This window comes from Molossus molossus, unplaced genomic scaffold, assembly GCF_014108415.1.
Source record: "Molossus molossus isolate mMolMol1 unplaced genomic scaffold, mMolMol1.p scaffold_m16_p_16, whole genome shotgun sequence".
NCBI lineage: Eukaryota > Metazoa > Chordata > Mammalia > Chiroptera > Molossidae > Molossus > Molossus molossus.
In genome coordinates, this window is record NW_023425351.1 from 50,389,807 (window position 1) to 50,409,092 (window position 19,286).

At 40.1% G+C, this 19,286-nt stretch overlaps 1 protein-coding gene across 3 annotated transcripts in view; it reads right to left on the bottom strand.

Annotated features, from left to right (window-relative positions):
- Positions 1-1,594: 1,594 nt before the first annotated feature.
- The window catches only part of RSPO2 (R-spondin 2), a 149,229-nt gene continuing 131,537 nt past the window's right edge, over positions 1,595-19,286 (bottom strand). For 2 of the 3 annotated variants that reach the window (XM_036264193.1, XM_036264190.1), the window contains one exon: positions 1,886-2,001. In XM_036264193.1, coding sequence (XP_036120086.1) covers positions 1,886-2,001 — 116 coding nt within the window. Of the gene's footprint in view, positions 2,002-19,286 lie in introns of all 3 variants that reach the window. The other variant, XM_036264192.1, reaches the window with a different exon arrangement.

The window sequence follows — 19,286 nt, forward strand, 5'->3', positions numbered from 1 at the left end:
TTGGTGTACGGGATGATGTTCCAACCAACTGAGCCACCTGGCTGGGGCTGCTTTTCTTTTTTAAGGACCATCATTTGGGGGCTAAAGTTTTAAAGTGTTTGGGTTTTTCCGAAATATATCTCTAAAGAAAAGAAAATGTCCATAATTACTTTTGAAGTTTTTTAATGCATGAAAAGAACATCCCAGAAACAGAACAGGCATTGACTTATTGATGGTGAAGCACTATACAAGAGACCCCCTGCTCAGGAATAGGAATATAGTGTAAATAGGCGTGAAAGGAGGTGAACACTTCAGGATTAAATGCGAACCCTAAAGTGGTATACAACATTCATATATGGCTTATCTCATAGCAATACTATTTTCATAATGATGTATATGACATTTATACTTATCGGTAAGATGCTTTTGACTCAAAAGTTAACCAAAATGCTGAAGAGGTAGTTTTGCCAATGCAAGGCGAGAGAAAGCCTTTACCTTGCTTTTTTCCCCTCAAAAATCTGCAACCATTTCTTCTCGTTCTAATTTTCTTCTGGATCAGCCAGGAACATAATGAAGCTTTTAGAAGCAGCCAATTCAAAACCCTTAAAGAGCTGATTTCCCAAAGGGAACAGTGATGCTTTTTTTTTGGACCCCTGCCCTAAAAGCCACCCCCTGGGAGCTTCCACAGTGCCCCCCTCCGATATGAAACAGATTCTGGCTCAAAGGAGACCTGTCAAGATCTGACTTCAGTTGTAGGAATTCATACTGTTTTCTCCTTGGATTCTACGCATAGTCTCATGATGGCAACTCCTACAGGGACCTCAAAATATCACATGTGCCCTGTCACTGTACGTCAGGGACTGCTTTCAGTGACGCGTGTGTGTACGTCCAAGTTTGAAATGAAAGCCCGAAGAGTTCTCTCGCTGGCCCCCGAAGCTGCGTGCTGGGTTCGGCGGGTGCGCCCCCTGCTCCCCGCTGCTTCCTGACGTCAGCGCAGCTGAGCCGCAAAGGGAGTTCTGCCTCCTGCCTGCCACATGCTGCTTCCTCTGAGCGAGGAGATTCTCAAAGCCACTGACACCGGTCCCTGGACCCTATGTACAAACTAGCTTCCCCTACCCTTACAATGAGAAAGAAGTCCACGAAGAAAAGAAAAGGTAAGTTCCAAGGCAAAAAACAAAACAGCTGTCAACTTGCCAAACTAGAACAGCCATTGACCGGACAACGGTTAGAAACCACTACGAACAAAGTGACATCTATTCGTCAGGTATGACTTGTTACACATAAGAGCATAAATATACAGTAAATAAGAGGTTTATGCAAAGCCCCAGCAGAATATGTACATTTCAGAGCTGCTGTGACACTGAGAGGGAACTCCTGATGCATGTCCCCAGCTAGGAACAGAACCAGCCCGCAGCAGTGTGAAGGGAACGGATGCCAGGAACCTGTGGTCACACGAAGCAGAGATCCACATACATTTGTCCTTGACGATGCACAAGGTGAGAAATAAAGGGCACACGTGAAACAGCTCTTTGCCTGATGAGCTTCTTCCTCCCCATAAATATGCACAAGCCCATTCTCCAGTGGTGGTCTGCAGCCTCACACCTCGTGCCTCTCCGCCGTGGGGCCAGGATCTCGGGGCGCACACCGAGCCCAGTCACATGCTGTACACGCTCTCCTGCTTCCTCTGATTTGGGTCACGAGCTCCCCCCGTCCCAGGCTCCAGCTGCAAATCGAAGCATAAATAACGGAGGCCACATCGTGGCTGCTCCTTTCACAATGTCACTGGGAACAGATACCGGTCAGAGCAGCACAAACACCGCACACCAGCGTCCGGGAGTGGAGAGTAGCTTTGTGCACTTTTGCAAAAAACAAAAAACCCCAAAGTCCACCCGATGTGTCTCTGATTTTACTGGTTAGCCCTGTCTGTAGCTAGGAAGACACTGTGTTGCTCCTGGGCTCTTTCTATCAGCTTCCTCTTCTTCTTCTTGTTCTTCTTCTCCTTGGCCTTTGGTGCTCTCTTCCCTACAACAGGCAGAGAAAGAAATGAAGACGTGTCAGAAAAGGCTCTTTCTCTAGGAAAGAAAACATAAAACATTAAGAGTTTTACACAAAGCCCATCTGGAAAACATCACCTATGGAAAAAGCAGCCTCAAAGAGAAAATTGTTCACATTAATTTTGATGGAATAATAATAATTTACTAAATTGGATATGCTGTCTAAAGCAGAGACTGATCTTCCTGTTACAGGGAACTGGCATCTTTAAACACCTCCCAGCGGCCTGATCAGTCTTGCGAATATCATCCTGCCACAAAAATTCCACTTATCCCCTCCTCCTTTTAACAATGCTACCCTTGACTAGACATCTTTACATCTTTCTACTGCTCCACATGTCAGTGGGTCAAAAGAAAATAAGCATCTATCTACAGTAAATATACCAGAAGTTTCAATCCCCCTCGCCCTGCCCCGTGGGAGAAACAAATGTCTTGCTTTTAACATTATTCCCTCTGTGTTCTCCGAAGGCCAATATATGAAATGACATATGTGGAACACTTCTTTATTTTCTCTAAAAATTCATGAGGCCATCATTCATTATGTGGCTTATGGCTTCTTATGGAATTCCCCAGACAAGTTGCGATTATTAATTGAGAGCAAGAAAAATGCTTCTTTCTGAAGAACTGGTGGTATGGGTCTTAGAACCAGAAAATCACACCATATTATCCTAACTGTTCTCTTTGCCTTAGGCACTAGGAAGCTCTAGCCACAAGCTAAATAGTTCAGATTTCAGATGCAGTCTTCCCTTTGCTGTATTTCACTTCTTAACATCTTGTGGTTATGCACCATGGTCTTTATAAGGTCTGGCATTTCTTTGCAAGTATGTGTACATAAGATTATGAGAAAAAAGAATAAGGAACGTAGACATTCACTTTAGGTCCACTGCTCTCTTTGGGTTCTAAGCACACGGGGATGATGGGATTTTTAAGAGCAGAAAATAGCCTTAAAGGGTACCTGCATTTTACAGAAAGTGAGTCATCATTATACATCTTCAGCACAGGAAGGTTTTTCCTCAAAAGACTAGAAAGAACCCTACGGCCAGCTCTCCTGCCTGCCTAGGTCCCATTTTATTGTGTAGTTCTGCACAATTCCCTGTAGTCATACCATGACCAGAACATCTAGTTATAGCCCATGCTTTCCAAGCTTCCCATACCTAAGGTACTCAGTACCCCAGACCTTTTTATGACGGAATAAATAGGTGGCCAGTTCTCAAGTCGACGGGGGAGAAGGTGGCTGATGTGAGAAATGAAGAAGAAATGGACCAGAGAGGTAGCTACACACCTTAGGAAACCTGAATCATTCTAGACAGAGAGGCCATGAGGGTCCTACCTAAGAGAGGTGTTTCTCCTTCCTGCTCCTCTGGTCAGAAAGGCTCTATTTGAATTGAGGATGGAGAACAATCTCATGGGTAAAACTCGAGCACGTGGTTGCCACATAGTCGATATTTAGAAGTGTTTGCTAAGTAAAACTTTTATTACAAGAAAAAAGGTTTTTAAAAAGAATAACTCACTTTTAATAGGACACTACAGTAAAATAATCAGAATATGATCATGCCCTCACATCAAATTATGAAGGTCCTTGAAGTTAACTTCTGGTTCTCATTAAATTCTGGCATTAATGTTATAATGGCATTTTGCCATCTTTAAACATAGTTAATCCTACCCAATGAAACTTTAGTCCAAGCCATCATTAATCAAAAAAAAAAAAAAAAAAAACTGTAAAGTTACAACTATTTAGTAACACTGTATCTAACGATGAGACATACTTAATTAGGGCAGAGAGATGAAATATTTAACATAAAATGGCATATTTAAAAAGATGCTTAAATTATAAAGTTATATAAAGGCTTTTCTTAGATCTATATTTTATCTAAACAAAAAAATCTTTTAAAAATCATTGCTGACTACATTGTAAAAATTCGGTTTATATTTCATTTCTTTAAAGGCTGGAGTTTTCTTTAAAAGCAAATCAAAATTAAGTGAATGGAAAATAATGCCAACATTCCTTTATTTTAAAATGTATTCTGTTAAGATAAAAATATACTGAATATGTTATTTAAAGAAAGCTTTTCACAGTCACCATTTCAATTCTTCACATAAATGATTTAGTTGAAAATCAAATGTGCACTACTTCCACTAACAGCAAATCTAAGCTAAATTACTGGAAACTCATTTTAAGAGAGGGTCAATTTTATGTCATTTACCTAATATATTATTCTGATGTAATTGTCAACATCAAATGGTCTTTGATTTTGCTGGCTGATATAATATTGTGTGCGATAGAAAAGTTATTCAATATTTGCATAAAATCATCCTTATTGTGGCCAAAAATTCAGCAGTGCTTCTGAAAACTTACGTATATAAAATAATTTTTCAAATTGTACAATTATTCTATCGGCAATAAGTCATATGGTACCAGTTCCAACTAGAGATGTTCTGGGAGACTTAATTACAACCCTAAAATTTTTCCTCAGCAATCTCTTTTGAATGACATTTCTGTGCTATTGGCTCATGGCTTGGTTTTGTTCTTGGTCAGCCCCACTTCTCATGTAAGATATATTGCAAATACCGACGAGTTAAGATGGTTAGCCAAGATTTGACCACGGATAGGCCTAAATGAACTGAAAATATGTTGTGGTCCATAGTAGGTTGTTTTGACTTTAAGCCCAACTCAAAGTAATAAAATAATATTAAAACATATCCTAACATAACGGTCTTGCACATATTTTCTTCTGCTCTCTGCTAAGGTTTAACAAAAGAAATTAATTGGTAAGATTAAATATAACAAAAATGGCCCAGCCAGTGTGGCTCACTGAACTGAGCATCGTCCCGTGGACTGAGAGGTCCCGGTTCGATTCCCAGGCAGGGCACATGCCCGGGTTGCGAGCTCGATTCCTAGTAGGGGGCATGTAGGAGGCAGCCGATGGATGTTTCTTTTTCTCTCTCTCCCTTCCTCTCTCTCTTAAAAAAAAAAATCAATAAATACATTAAAACTATATATATATATATATGCATATATATATATATATATATATAAAACAAAATACATATCCCTGTTCTTTTTTTTTTTTTTTTATCCTCACCCGAGGATATTTTTCCATTTTTTGTACAGATAGAGTGGGAGGGAGAGAGAGGAAGGAGAGAGAGAGAGAAACATCGATGTGAAGGGACACATCGAGTAGCTGCCACCCGCACGACCAACCAGGGCCGGGGACAAACTGCAACCGAAGTATGTGCCCTTAGCGGGAACAGAACCCGGGTCTCTCCGGACCGCAGGCCGACGCTCTAACCGCTGAGCCAAACTGGCCAGGGCTATATATCCCTGTTCTTATTTATATATTTGAAAATGACATATTGAACATACAAGCATGCTAAGTTATGTTTTTACTTCTTCACATCTGTGGATAGGAGATCAGACTCAGAGAATGACTTCTATACTTTCAGATTATTTCACATTTTCAAGAACATTCACCCTGTCCAGAAAGCATTTTAAGGCAAGTTTGGTGCCAGTCACCCAAAGAGTAATCCAACTCATGGATTTAACCTTCTTGCTTTTTAGTTCCAAGAGAAGACTTGGAAAACAAACTCCCCAAGATCAGCAGGAAAGGTCTGCATTTTATTAGGAGATGTCAGCCTCCAGGTATGTCCAACACTCATGACAAATTGCATATCTTTGTCCTGGGTGCCTTAAGAATGCAGTTGCCTTGACGGAACATGACTGAGTGAATCTCTTCAGAATCAAGCAGAATCTGATCTACAGAGCAGACCTTTTGGGCACGGTTGTGCGAATGCAAGAAGACAGTACCTCAGATACTGCAGCTTCTTGGGAAGGCATCTAGTTTCACAGAGAAAGGCCCCCCTGGGAGGAAGGAAACCTGGTAGGTAGGCACTGTCTTGTAACGGAGGGGTCTGGTGCAACATTATACTTGTGACTCTGTTTCTACATTTATAGAAAGAAGATGCTATAGTCATCTTTCATTAGAAAGTTATGAGACACCGTTAGAAAAGACTGTCTTCCTGGGATGAAAGGAAGATGAGTAAAATTCCACTGGCAAGACAAGATAATCATCGAAATGAACAAAGTTAGAAAGGTATTATCAAAGCCACACTCACCAACATAATTACATTGACTTGCACACATGTGGAAATGGTCCAACAGGATAACCTATCAACTCTTCCACAGAGAAAGGTGAACAGTGCCTTATGGAAATACTCCTAACATCCATCTGTAGATTACTGCTATTAGAATCAGAAACAGGATAGAGTATTTTGAACCAAGATATCACGCAGCCTCACAAATTACATGAAGCTGTGAAAATACTGACTCCCCTACCAGTCACACATGAATTTCATTCTTCCATAAGCTCCTAAATGCAGTGAAGTTCTTGAAATAGTGTTTTTCTCTTACGAGGTTTAGATAAAAGTCTTTTTCATCATCGGAACAATGGTTCTTGTGCATCCATCAGTGAGGCGCAAAGGTTGTGAAGAATTCCATAATGATTACTAAGTGTTTTGAGGAAGACTTTTGAAATGGTAAATACAATGAAAGAAAACAAGAAAAAGTTTAGTAGCTGTGATTAGCAAAAACAAAAACAACAAAAACAACCAAAAAACTTCTCTCTCCATATACACACGGACTGGAGGAGGTAAGCCACAATTATGACAAATGCAATGAACTGGAATTAGCATTGTTATAGCCACAACTATGATGACAATGGTACCAGGACCAATTTCTATTAAATTTTAAAAATGTGTGATGCCAACTTGAAAACTAGGCTTCACTGTATTTATGAAATTCATTATGGAGACTCCGGAATCACCTCAAAGAGATTCAGTCATCCTTCCGAGCAGCTAAAATCAAGGGACAAGAAGCCTGTGTAATTACCAACTGGTGAATCTTGTCATATGTCAGAGGCCACAGTGTAGGCAGAACACGAAAGGTCGTCTCCGCAGGTAAAGTCACAGGGACTGAGTTGTAGACACTGGATAGCAATTGGGCTATTATTCTCTCTCACATAGGCAACTTGAGTTTGCCCAAGAATGAGTAGCAACAGAGATTTATTTGTTTAAGAGTGATTGATGATTCTCTGGGGGAAAAATGCCCGCTGGTTCCTAAAATATTTTAAAGCTCATAGGAAAATAGACAAAAGACCTAAATACAATTCAGAAAAGAAATAAAAATAGCTAATATATATTTAAACAATAAAATCTCACAATTAAAACTACCAAATAATATAAGTTGCCACTGCAAAGATTATAAAGAGTGAAAATATGTAAAGCTAGTGGGAATATGGTGAGACAGGCATCGGGCTGCCGCCTGAGAATGTGCAACTGATACGCACAGCTTTCTGCAAGGCCATTTGGCAAGTGTAAAAGAGCAATAAAAATGTCCATAACGTTTTAAAACTGAATTTGAGAGACAGAGAGAAAGAAAACACATTGGTTTGTTGTTTCACTCGTCTACACATCCACTGGTGGGCTCTTGTGTGTGCCCTGACTGGGGATCGAACCTGCAACCTTGGTGTGTCGGGATGATGCTCCAACAAACTGAGCTACCTGGCCAGGGCAAAAATGTTCATAACTTTTGACCCAGATCTAGGAATCTATCCTAGGAAAATAATCTAAACTTGGGCAGAGATTTATGCATAAAAAATGTTTACCATACTCTGCAAAACCTGTAAATTACAAGAATGCCCTTCTACAATTTTTCATGGCTGCTTCTCTTTATGATTACCAAAGCAATAAAGTAGGTTTTCAACTCTGAAGAAGCATTTTGTATTTTAAAGCCAAAGCAATTAAATTTATTTCCAAGAATAATTGCATGTCCCCAAGACTTATCATAAATTGGTATAAGGAAAAGCTTTTAATACTAAAGCATTCCTACTGTGGTGGTAAGCAGACTCTTTAGTGAGTGGCCAATCATAAATGAATCTAAGATATAAAAGCTTAGGAACTACTGACCGAAACACTCAGACATTAAAGTCAGACAAAAACTCGCAGAAACAGAGTCCAAAGGAATGGTTGCCAGAGGGGGGCAGGGTGGTAAGAGGAATATAGTCAATAATATTGTGATAAGTTTGCACAATGACAGATGATGACTATAATTAGTGGGGTGATCACATTGTAAGGTATAAAAATGTCAAAGCACTATATTGTATACCACTTTTACTTAAGTTTTAAAAGAGAATTCATGTTAGTTCATAAAGCTTCTTTTATCTAGAAAGGAGTCCAAGTAGCCATGTATGATAAGCATGACTGGCATCTGCCACAGAATATCCCACATAGTCTAAGGTAAATATGTTCCCACTGTCCATATAGTTCAGGATAACATATCTCGATGGTTATTGATTTACATTCACTGAGAGTCAGAGGAGAGAGTTAGTGACAACTCTGAGTAAAGCAAATGAATCCATTTTTGGCTCCTTAGTTATAGTACAAAGTTCCTTGTCATTTTTAGTAACATTTATCTGTTTCTTTGTGTGTGGGGTTTTTTTTTTTGTTGTTTTTTTTTTTTTAAAGAAATAACACTCTTTTCACTAAAAACATTTCACAGATAGCTGTCTTGGGAAAGGACTGGCAAATCCTTCAATGGTTGTTTGATAACTGTGATCAAATTTGCTTTCAGAAAAAAAAATAATCTAGAGACTAAACAATATATTTTAAAGGGTATAAAAATAGCAAGCTACCCACTAAAGAAACTTGACTGGGCATCTTGAATCTCAAGTCATAACTTGAAAACTTTTTCCAAGTGGTCAGTTAGTCATTTCATCTTTATGAAAATGAATGTACTTTAAAAATCAACACACAATCCGGAGATAAACTTACAAGTAGTTGTTCATTTTACGAGACTATTGCAGTTACAACCATCCAAAATAAAATTTAAAAAAACTAACAAAAGACACTTCTCTACACATACAAACATAAAAATCATTCAAAATTCAAAATAATTACCACTCAACAGACTTATACGAATTTGTAAAAACTACTTCCACAAACCAAGTCTGCCTGTCTTACTGTTCTATCCGTAAAAATATGCCATGCTTTTATTATAAAAGGAATAGTATGAAATTGCTTTCTTTGTCCTTAAGACCATTCAAATTTTCTTATATAACACACTTTATTAGGCGTGAGGTCTGTTACCTATTTTGTGGAAAGGAAGTCCGTTTGGTTTTAACATCTTGTTTCATGTTCAAAACAATGAAATTGGAAGAAAAGCTAATTCTGAAGATCACCTGAACCTTTATAAGTTAATTATACCACCACTAAGATTTCCTGCACATGGTATTTCAAAATTTCCTGATTTTACAGCTCTGAAGAAAATCACTGTTCTTCAGGCATACAACAAGAATTTAAAGGAGCAATAATATTCCCAAGCCCCTCCCAACTCACTTGAAATGCTAAGGACTACAGTAAAGTAATTTCAGTGGGATTTGGGTTTGTTTCATATAATGTTGGTCACTTCAGTGATTTGTGTAATATAAGCTCTTAGATATCTGGTACCTCAAACAGGGGAAAAAAAAAAATCAGCTCAAAGACAAAATTCTATGGAATTTAAGAGAGGTGAAAATAAATAAACGATGAGATGTTGTTTCAAAAATATCCAAAGTTCTTTTTATAAATACTTTAGGTTCATTGTAAAGAACAAAAAGAGTTTCAGGGTAGTGAAGAGTAAAGTAATACTCCACACAAGTTCACTTGTGTGAGAGAATAAATACAGAATTCTACCACAAGGGGGCAATAATTTGCTTTTACTGTAAGAGTACCCTGGATTTTTTTTTTTTAAGTACATGGGAGCTTTGGGGCTCTAACTTCTAAAATACTTTCTTTTCACCCCAGTTGGAGGCTTTTTTTCCCCTTTCTAGCCAAAGTGAACCTCTGTAGTAAACTAAAGAATAGTAAGTAGCAAGACCTAAGTGCCGCACAACTGTTAAAGATGTTGGAGAATAAAGGCAGGGAATAATCAGAAGAGAAAAGTAAGATGAATCTGCTATTCAAACAGGGATTTAGGGAAAGATGCATTATTATAAACCCAGCTTGCATTTTCTTAGGGGGAATTTAACATAAACTTCCTGCAAAGAACAAGTCCCTATCTTGGGTCTCTTATTTATTAGGATAGAGTTGTAAAATTAAAAATGATATCACTATTACCTGGTCTAAGAGTACCCACAGATTTGATATCAAGTATAAAGCTGATTGTTAGGTGGTGAGACCTGACAAAGGGTTCTGACCAAGTGGCCCCCAGCACCAAAATCAGTTGGCCACGTTGGGGAGGGTGGAGAGACGGCAAACACACCATTCCCCACCCTGTTCTAGCCCGACTCTGCTAAATGGCTTAGATCTGAAGCAAGTGAGAAGCAGAAAAACTAGAGCAACCTTTCCAAGTTCCTACAGCTAATTAACAGCAGAGCTGGGCTTGGAACTAGGTTTCCATGTCTCTATTTCTTAGATACTTTATAGTTTTAAAAATCACTGGATAAGGACACAGTTATAGAGTTGTTTTTTCCAGAAAGGCAGAAAAACATTAGAAGACAAATAACATTACTCTAACCAAAGTCTAGGAGAAAAGTCACTGGCCTCATCATAACTGTGAAAAATACCCTTTATGAACTGTTAAGTACTACAGAAATAACAACTTATCTGTAACTTAGACATTCTGTAAACCTACACTGCGTTGATGCATTGCTTATTCTTTTTCTTACCTTTTAGCAAGATGCAATCTATAAAGTTTCCTAGGTCGGGTAAGTGAGATGGTGGGCATTCCTACCGCGGTCCACGCACTCACTGTAAGTGCTTTATACACATCCTCACGTAATCGAATATCATGAAAAAACTTAAGCACTCCAAGCGTCCGCCAGAACTCTGTGCAGTTAGGCATCCTAAAATTACTCAAGATCAATAAAATTTGCAGAAAACCATCAGGCTCATTTGGCACTCTAAATTAAGTCAGAAAAACATCAGGTTTTGCGGAGAAAATGATACAACTGTTTTCATTTGATTAGGAGCGATGGGATAACCAGAGAAGAATGTCGAGTTCCTCCACAACTGACTTCATACTATAACAGAAGATACCTTTTAAGATAATTCCATTAGAATAAGAGGATTTAATACCTTCTCTTTGGTCTTCAATCAATAACCATTAACTAAATGAAAAAAAAATCCAAGAAATGATATTTAGGACTATAAGCATATGGCAAGCATTTATTTAATTTGGATTCGACACAATTTCTGTAGAGCTTGAAGACATACTTACAAGTGAAAAGAAAAACAGAAACGATCTCTCCAAGACAGCTTTGCCAGGGCATGGGTTATCAGTCCAAGCCTACAGCCCACCGGAGTGGCGGGCTTTGCATGAGGGAGCCAGCACGGGTAACAAAAAGATGCATGTGCCATGAAGGACCATGAACACACCCCCTCCTCTGTGCCCCTGCAGCACCTGAACCTCCCTCGTTAAAAAAAATTACCACCTTCTGTTCCAATTTTATGTTTGCTGATATATCATGTAATGTATTTGGGACTAATTACAACTAGTTACCATCAAGGCCAATATATGCCACAGAGTCCCAATAAGAGTCTTTCTAAAAATTAAGCTACAGATACTCACTCCAACTTATTTCACCTAATAAGGGAAGTTAGAGCAAGGATAATGGGCTGGAACCAAAGCCATGGCCAACCATCAAAAATGAACTTTCTTGTTCTTCCCAGGTGCCGCATGGCTTCTGCCTGCAACTTCAGCTTACATGGGTCTATGAAGGTGACTCTGGCCCTGAGTAAACTCCCTCATCTTCCTGCTTACCTCTCTCTCACCTCATTCTCTTTTGCCTTAATTGCATATTCCCAAGAGAGGAATTCCACAGGCCCTCCTCACCCTACGAGTTACTCACAGAGTCATGGACGGGTCACTCTCAGGTCTGTCCTGGAGAGGTGGGGCAGTCACTTGACACTGGACTGGGCAGGCATCTAGGACATGTGGTTAAGAACATGGGCTTGGGGACAGATAGCCCTGGATTCAAAGCAGACCTCTGCCTCCTAGAAACTAGTGATCTTGGACCAGTTACTTACTTTTCTTGAGACTTAGTTCTCGTTTCTAAACTGATAAAATCCATGGTACCCACCTCCGCATTGCTGTTCGGGGTGAAGACAAGGTGCATCAAGTTCCCGATACTACACCTGGCACATAAACGCTAAATGAATCATGGCACCATACGAGGTGCCTCACATGTATTATTTCTAATCCTTACGATGGTCCTCAAGGTAAGCATTGTTTCCATTTTGCTGATGAGGAAATAAGTTTAGAGAAGCTAAGTAAATAGCTCAAAATCACAGAGCTCGGCATTGATTCAAACCAACATCTGGCAGATTATAAAACCTGTACTTTTTTGGATCCCTTGTGCCCAGCAAAACCTCTTTAATCTCATAATCATTTAAATGGATGCTGAACAAATTAATAATACTCAGCTGAAGAGAGGCATCAACCTCCCCACCCAGCACCCCACAATATCAGGGTTCCCATGGGCCACATCAGGTCCCCAAAGGGCCTGGCCTACAACCTATATGTTTTCATATTAATTATTCTCTAGGGCTAAAGCATTCAAACCTCAGTTTTCTGAGGTCAAGCAATACAGTTAGCATTTCCAACTTAGCGTCAACAGTGTGTCCTTGGCAGAACCCACGGGAAGAAAACACAGGATGCTGCTTTTTCAGCAGGGACTTGAGAGGAGTTTAGACCTGTGGTTCCAAAAGCCAGAACCAGGTTTTGGGGCCAGAAACAGGTTCCTTAGCCATAGGCGGACTCCTGCATGAAACTTCCGGAGGGAAAGTCCAGAAGTTTTGCTTATTTTTTAATCTTCAGAGGCGACCCAGTGCCGAGTTAAAATGACATGGAAGCCTGGAGTGTAAAGCTCTTCTGAAAAGGTGTGGGCAACAGAGAGAGGACTCCAACGGGAAAGAGGGAGGTGCCGGGTGAGAGCCCTTCAGAACGGACTGCAGCCTCCTCCCCAACGAGCCAAGCAGCAGCTTCCCGTTTGTGAAATGAAGAGAACCTCTCTCTGCCGGACTCCCGTCCCCAGGCTCTGCTCGCGGCGATGCCCCCAGAAGGCCGCAGGGATGGAGCTGCCCGCGCCCAGCGGAAGGTGCACGCGCGGGGAAGGTCCCTTCCCTGTCTGCTCAAGCTGAGGGGTTGCAGATCGCCCGTCACGGCAGGCTCCTTTCTTCTGTGGTCAGATTCCAGGAACGAGCTTCATTCTCCAGCATCGCTCATTTCATTCATTCAACGGGTTCTGTTTTGGCAGACCATCTAGTGGGTTTGCAGAAATTCTAAAGAGTTGGACACCCAAAACATTACAGTTGAAAAAATTAAAACTACTATGAAGTTTGGGGCTTGTCCATACCTAGGATATAGAGTTGCCACTTCCAAAGACAAGAAATCATCCCTCAGACCGGGTAACACAAATACAAGAGACATTAAGGGGGTACTAGTTATATTATAGACAGAAGGGAGCATATTCCAAGACTCTCTTCCTTCTTTCAGAAGGGTGCTGGGTTTCTTCTACATTATTAAGTCATCGTCCTCACCATCATGTGTTAGCTGTGTGCCAGGCACTAAGTGTTTTACATGTGTCAACTAATTTCATACTAAAAATATCCCTATGAAATACATGCTGTCATTAGTCCCACTGCACCGCAGAGGAAACTCGGGATCAGGGAAGTAAGGTCAGCTGAGGCGACACTGCGAGAGGTAGGATTCAGATTTGAAGTCAGTAGTCTGGCCCCTCAGCGTTTCCTCTTACCCAGCAGGCCACCCTTCCTCCCATCACCGCTGTAGTATGCTAAATGTGATCTCCGGGGGAGAGAGGAAGGTCAGCGTTACACTCCCCTTTAACCACAGATGCCCACAAACCCTATGACAGGTCATTTCATAAAAGGGAGGCTGGGACCATCATTGGTTTGATATGAGACCAGGATGACCAAGGACCTATTTTCTCGGTTCTTCTTGTAGGATGGGGAAAGTAAACAAATACTGGCTCAAATAAATAGTCTCTATCCACACGTAACGATCAGACTAATGTTTTGGCCACAGTAGAATCTTTGTCAACTACCTAGACGACAGCAGTGGGTTTCCATTAGAGGACAAATATTTGACAAGGACTCTAACACGTTCAACACACCTCGGGATTTTTAGAGACTTCACATTTCTAAAGTTTCAAGAAGTCTAAAACCTTGCTGAATTATCTTGAATACTAATATCTTTGTCTGTAATCAACAGATATTAAAAGAGAAGAACATGGCTGATTTTTTTTTTTTGAAAAATCCTAATGTTTTATAAAATGGGTTTATTTCCCCTCAACTAAAAATGGTCATTCACTCTCCAGAAAACGTACATAGACTATTAAAGGTGTAAACTAAAATCAAAGGAAGCTATTACACGTGTGTGTACACACATATGCATGCACAATACATATCTGTAGTATTTCCCAAGCATTGCTTATTGCCATGATTGCATCACTGTGCTCTAATTAGTTTTACTTAATTTAGGTGTTGAAGGAAAAGATGAGAAACCAAAAGTTTACAAACAACATGGAAAGAAGACACAATGAAAATGATTTAAAATGAATCCGTAGTTAGAGTGTCGGCCCGTGGTCCAGAGAGACCCGGGTTCGGTTTCTGCTGAGGGCACGTAACTCAGTTGCAGTTTGTCCCCCGCCCCAGTTGGGGTCGTGTGGGTGGGAACCAGTCGATGTGTCTCTCTCATGTCCATGTTTCTCTCTCTCTCTCCCTCCCTCTCCCCCTCCCACTCTGTCTGAAGATAAATGCAAAAGTGTACTCTGGTGAGGATAAAAAAAAAAAAAGAACAAAAACCAAAAAAACACAACTGTTTCTACCTTTCACTATGTTGCTAATTAATAGTAGGTAAAATTACAGCTACAAAGCTTTAACACAGCCATAATCACTCCTTTCTCAGTTAGGGAAGTTCTAGACTGACTTCCTGAGAACAGACATGATAAAGCTTTCCTACTTTACCATTTTCAAAAATCAGATAACCCTTTTTTTTTTCCTGACAGTAGCTTGAATAGAACTCAGAAAACTAGGAATGGATTAAGAAACTTCTGGAAATTGCTTCCAATCAGTTGATTATAATACAAAACAGACAAAATGAGTTGGGTGATAGATGTTAAAGATTAATACTTATATTTTTGATACTTTTTTAGAAGTGATAAATATGTTGTTTAACTGCCTTAAACTAACATGTTTTCCAAGTATTCCTGTAAAAAAGTTTTTTGAAATTTCACCAAAATAATGCCCAGGGATCACCATCTAAATGTTTTATTAAAAGTTGACTGATTCTAATATAAATCAAGTCTTTCTTTGAAAGAAAACTGTAATTATATTTTAATGACCATTTATTCTTAAATTCTGAGTAACTAATAGCTTCAGTACCAATGAAGCAGGCCACCCTAAAAATGACCGTACACAATTTCTCTGAGATGTGTGTATTCATAAGTGCACATGTATCTAAAATATATCCCTCCATAGACTACCTCTAGGCACACTGGTTGAGAGGACAGTTTACTTCCACATACACATCTGTGTTCATCTTAGAGCATAAAATTATAGTTTTTTAGGATTATGACCAAGGATTATGACCACCAAATTACACATTTCTTAAAAATGCTGGGGAATTAAAAATTGTAAATTCAAAAAGAGTTGCAAAATTCCTATGGTAAAAGTTTATGGCTTGGAGTCATCACTAATCACTGCTATTTTGCTGGCTTTGACAAAGAACATTTTGCACTGAACCAAGTTTCTTTAAGGGTCCAGTTTTATACCATAAAATGCAGGAAAATAATTCCTATTAACAGCATAAATTACTATATCACTCCTAGTTACTGTATTTATAAATAAAATATGGAAATAACCAAAAATCTGGTTGAGGGGAAGTTGTGTAGTGAGTGAGGAGGAAGGAAAGGGAGAGAGGGAGGGAGAAATGATTAATTATTATGGCTACAACTCAAATGCAAATTGGTCTAGGGGACCATTTTATAAATATCTGCTCATTTAGAAATCAATCACTGAGGTCACTCAAATGACAGGTAAACATTTTATTCATGATAGGATGTGGTTTTGAAGCCTTACTGTAACACCACTTGTTAGAGCTTATAGGTTGGTATAAAGATCTCTTTGTCATAGATCCACACCCTAGGGGCTTCCATTATAGAAACTCTGGACTAAATCATAAAGTTCTAAAAACATGATCCTCTAGGGAACTCCACAACGGAGATGTTACAGAACAAAAGAACAACACTTGGATCATGTGCCCTTTTGTCCTAAACATTAAAGTTAAGGTAAAAAGACAGTACGATGACTATAGTTACTAATACTGTATTCAATCACTAGGGGAGTAGATTTCAGGTACTCACATCACAAAAAAGGTTGCTATGTGAGACCATGTTAATTACCTTGACTGTAGTAATCATTTCACTATGTGTATGTGTATTAATTCAGTATGTTGTGCACCTTAAACACGTACATTTTTTTATTTAAAAATGGAAATAAAATGGCCATTCAATTTCATCAGTAGGACATCATCAGTGACTTTACGGAGAGTTCAGTAATGCTGAGGGAGAGACACCAGACTGTCAGTGTGGATGAGAGTGGAGGTCCCAGCAGAGACAGCTGCTCCGAAAGAGACAAAAGAGAGCATGGGTTACCGAGGATGGGGAAACTCTGGGGTTACTAAAGGCGGAGGAGGAGAACCAAACAGAAGGTGGCAGATGACTTGTACTATGGCTAAAATGTTTCTGGCCACATCCACATTACCGAAGGGATAAAGAACAAAAGCAAAGCAGAGTGATTCTCCTAAGGCAAGAATATAGTGTGGGGCAAAAGTAGGTTTACTTTTATGGAAAAATACAATAATAAATAATAATACAAGTAATAGTACGAGAATAAATCTATTTCACATACTCACTACTGTAAACCTACTTTTGCCCCACCCTGTACACTGGCTACTTATATGGTAATATGAGATTCCAGTGATATAAACTAGTTAATTCCTTTTGGACTCATTCTGTATCTGAAAATGCATGGACTCTCAGAAGCCACAGACAAGTTCAATAACCTTCCTTGATTCCTTATTCCTTTTACTTACTATCTTTCCTGGATCTCTTCACAAGGAAAAGCCAAAAATTAATGCTCTTTCCAGCAGGAAAAATTAAATAAGTACATTATCTGTGCCAATCTTTGATGATGAAATCAAAAATAAAGTTAACATAAAAAGTATTTGAGTATAAATCCTTTCCAAATTCATTTCACATAACTCTGTAAATTGTGCATTTCACAAATTGAGTGCACTGATCGGCTGAAATGTTCTCTTTCCTTTTGAGCAATGAACATTCCCTGGTGCCAGCAAGATTTATGTTAGAGGTAGAAATTAGATCAGTCCCCATTAAGGGTTATCTGAACGCATAATGTTATGAGGGTGCAGAGCTCTTTCCCCAAGTGCTAGTCCACAGGAATGTTATATACGATCATCCACAGCAGTTATACACCTGTATATTTATATATTCAAAATTAAGTGCAATAAGTTAAAAAATGAAGTAGATGAAAAAATAATAAAGTATTTACATATACATATATACACACATACATACATACCTGGTTTAAGTATAAAGCAGTACAATCTTTCTGAAAGGAGTTTTTCCCTAAACTTTCTTGTAGGAATTTTATTGTTTCTAGTCTTATATTTCAGTGTTTGATCCATTTTGAGTTCATTTTTGGATAGGGACCCAATGTTGTTCTTTTGCATGTGGATATTCTGTTTTTTCTAACACCATTTATTGAAGAGACTATCCTTTCCCTATTGAGTACTCTTGCCTCCCTTGTCAGATATTAGTTGACATATAGGCATGGGCTTACTTCTGGGCTCTCAGTTCTCTTCCATTGGCCTACGGGTCTGTTTTTATACCAGTACCATACTATTTTAACCACTGTAGCTTTGTAATATAGTTTGAAATCAGGTACCATCAGGCCTCCAGCTTTGTTCTTTCTCAAGATTGCTTGTCTATTTGAGGTTTTTTGTGGCTCCACACCATTTTAAGATTGTTTTATCTATTTCTGTGAAAAATTCAATTGGAATTTTGATAGAGATTGCATTGAATCAATAGATGCCTTTGGGCAGCATGGTCATTTAGCAATATTAACTCTCCTACCCCTGAACATGAGATATCTTTCCATTTCTTTGTGTTTTCTTCAATTTCTTTCATCAATATCTTACAGTTTTGTGTACAGATCATTCACTCCCTTGGTTAAATTTATTCCTAAGCATTTCATTGTTTTTTAATGCTATTATAAATAGGATTGTTTTCTTTATTGCTTTTTCCGATAGGCCTGTGTGTCCACACACCGGGCTGCAGGGAGCCAGCTGTAGGGGCCTGGGTAGTGGGCCAGTTGCAAACACTCATGTGGTGGTGGGAAGCAGAGCAGCAGCCAGAACTAGAGCCAGTGCAGGTGCAGTGGCGGCAGCAGGGGCCCTGGCTGTCAGTGTGCAGTATGCTGCCCACTGGTTTTCTGGTCACTAGTGCGCAGCAGTGAAAGTCAGGGTCAGGAGGCAGGCTGGGGGCATGCGGCTATACGGCTGGAGGGGTAGCTGCAGGTGAGCGCAGTGGTACAGGCCAGTGGCAGGAGACAGGGCCAGATCCAGGCCCACCAGCAGCGATGGGAGTCCTGGCTGTTGGCATGCCCTCCTGTGCCTGCGTGGTTTCTCCACAGGCCTGGCCTGCACAGCGCGCTGGAGGCCAGTGACAGAGGTCAGGCTGGAAGCAGGCAGGTGCGCAGCTGCAGGGCCCAGCCCCCAAAGCTTACACAGCAGTGAGGGTCAGCTGGGGGTGGGGGTCTAGGTTGACATCTTAAACACTCACACAGCCACAGTGGCCTGGACTGGCTGTTGGTGTGGGTCCTGGGCTTCTGTAGGGAAAGGAGTTGGTAGGCTGGAGTGGAAAGAGACCCAGGCAGCTGGCATCAGCAAGTATGAATAGTTGTGGGATAAAACCGGTGACATCTGCAGGGCGGCTGTGCTCGCCCTTGGTTTCTTCAGTGATAGGAGCTGCCGGCGTCACTGGCAACAGGTTGTTCCTGCCGTGTGGCTGACAGTGGCAGCCCCGACTCCTCCTTGTTCCTAGCCCTGTTTACGTCTCAGCTTTACTGGTCTCTGGGGTGGGTGACCACAGTGGGTCCTCGTGCAGGGCCCCTAAAGGCAGGGGA